Source organism: Vespa mandarinia, chromosome 19 (genome assembly GCF_050613455.1).
Source record: "Vespa mandarinia isolate Hongniang chromosome 19, ASM5061345v1, whole genome shotgun sequence".
Taxonomy (NCBI): domain Eukaryota; kingdom Metazoa; phylum Arthropoda; class Insecta; order Hymenoptera; family Vespidae; genus Vespa; species Vespa mandarinia.
In genome coordinates, this window is record NC_140828.1 from 1947501 (window position 1) to 1950000 (window position 2500).

The 2500-nt window shown below is 31.9% G+C and overlaps 1 protein-coding gene across 9 annotated transcripts in view; it reads left to right on the plus strand.

The window, feature by feature from the left end:
- LOC118447975 (uncharacterized) overlaps positions 1-2500 on the plus strand; it is a 148229-nt gene that overhangs the window by 135310 nt on the left and 10419 nt on the right. For all 9 annotated transcript variants that reach the window (XM_035880591.2, XM_035880594.2, XM_085662694.1 and 6 more), the window contains one exon: positions 1667-2500. This exon is cut by the window's right edge. In XM_035880591.2, the coding sequence (XP_035736484.1) occupies positions 1667-2500 (834 nt within the window). The remainder of the gene's footprint in view (positions 1-1666) is intronic.

Consider the following 2500-nt stretch of genomic DNA (forward strand, 5'->3'; position numbering starts at 1 on the left):
ATATGAGAATATTTTTCGTATTAAAAATCTTATAGAATATTATTTTAAAGGATAGAATATTCTTTTATTCTTTTAGCGATATTGTTAAATAATAATTAATTAACAATTTTTTATAAACAATTTATTAGAAACTAATTCTTTCGATTAACTAAATTAATCTTATTTTGTCAAACATACAAAGATTCAGATTGCGATCGATCTATATGATTAAGTAAATTAAAAAATTGTTAATAAACAAATTAATTTCTTATCGATGGAACAGTTTTTCTCTTTTTTTTTTTGCTTTTTCTTTTCTTTTTTTTTTCCATTAATAATAGCCATAAACGTGTAACACTTAGAAAACATATAGAAAAGGAAATTGTTATCGCATTTATTCAAAGCAAGCTTCGATGTTAGTGAAGTCAGTCACGCGAACGAGATTGTCTTGTCCGCAGTGTAAATCAAAGGCATCGACTTCTAATTGGCTACTCTCTAGCTCAACTCTCTTTCTAACCACAAACACTCTTTCAAATGCATCTCATTACCATTTCCAACCAACGATTTCGTAACCACGGCAATTTCAATGGCAAAGAGAACGAGAAAATGAAACGAATCGTTAAACGTAACGAGAATTCACTCCCAAAGCAAATAGTTAATACTATTTGTTTATTATCTTTTTTTTTCTTTCTTTCTTTCTTCTTCTTCTTCTTCTTTTTCTTTCTTTCTCCTTTATTCTTTTTTTCCTCCATCATTTTTCATTCATCATTTTAATTATCAAATATTTCGTATATATATATATATATATATATATATATATATATATATATATATATACATTAAACATCATGTAATGCTTCGTCATCCTTATAAAACAAGATTTTTGAAAATAATTGATGTTTATCATGTCACGGTCATAATCATTATCAACTTCCATAAAATAACGTGATGCGGATATCACGTGTACTTTATCGAACTATACTATACCAAGTATTTATTTAGAGGCATATACATACATCAAATAATACATATTTCACTTTCATGTGTTAGGTGTATCAAGGAGTATATAAAAGTTGTGATATATATATATATATAGGGTGAATCAATAATCATTTGCCAAGTGAAATAAAATATTATTATACTTCAGTAGTTATACATAGTTGAAAGATTATACGATGAGATTCTTATCTTATGTATCAAAAAAAAAAAAATAGATTAGATAATGATATTATTCGATAATAACGTTGAACGAATTATTAATTTTTTTACCGACATTATTGACATTACAATCTATTATCGTTTCTCTCTCTCTCTCTCTCTCTCTCTCTCTCTCTCTCTCTCTTTCTTTCTCTACATTATATATCACTTTTAAATAAATAATATATATATTATATTATATCAGATAAATTATTTATTAATAATCACAAAATAATAATTTTCCTATTGGTAAATAATAATTGAGTCACCTTATAGATACGCGCACATATTTATTTATATGCTATATATATTGAAATATATACATACACATACATATATGCGCACATACATACAAAACACACATACACACACACATATATATACATACACACATATATACATATGTGTGTATGTGTTAGTGTGCTCATCGGTTCGACCGCCGTCCTTTAACAAAGTCGCAGATGTCTCGGTATCGTTGTGTACCTCTCTTTAGGGATTCGAAGCTCGTGGAGGTGCGCTCGATACGTGCTTATCCATCGTGAGGTTTCCCTCGGCAACGAGCAGCACGTTTCGCAGCGGACAGTTTCGTCGCGAAGCTTGAACGACGACGTCCTAGTGAAGGAGAATAAGAGAGACGAACCGAAGAGGAGAAGGAGTAGGAGTAGGAGGAGTAGGAGGAGGAGGAGAAGAAGGAGGAGAAGGAGTAGGACCATTTACAGAGGTGGATACACCGGAGTCTTCTTCTCCAATCTGATGAAAGGACTACGAAGGCCAATGAGATCGTCGAAGATGTCACAAGAGAATACTAGATTTAATCTTAGCGAGTTAATGCTCGCCAGTTTCCTCTTATTCGTTGTCTTAAAGTATCCAACGATCGGAGCTATTGAGGTTAATAATATCGTGATTGGCAACGTTGACAATGACATTAGCAAGGATTATTTTATTGGTCCGTGTTTGGTTAATACCAATCAAACTTGTCCCGACGAGGAGGTAACATTTTTTTTATACACTCGTGATAATCCATTTAAGGGACAGAGAATAATTGTCACAGATACGGATTCTAATCTTGACGTAACCAATTTCAATTCGTCTAATCCAACGAAGATAATAGTTCATGGTTACAATTCCGATATGCTAATGAGCAGTCTGGTTGAAGTCAAGGATGAATATCTCAAGAATGGAGAATATAATTTGATCGCAATTGATTGGCATAGATTAGCCGTTGGACCCTGTTATCCAATTGCCGTTTACAACGTACCTCATGTCGGTCAGTGTTTAGCACAATTGATAAGGAGACTTGAATTTCACGGTGCTAAGGATCTACATG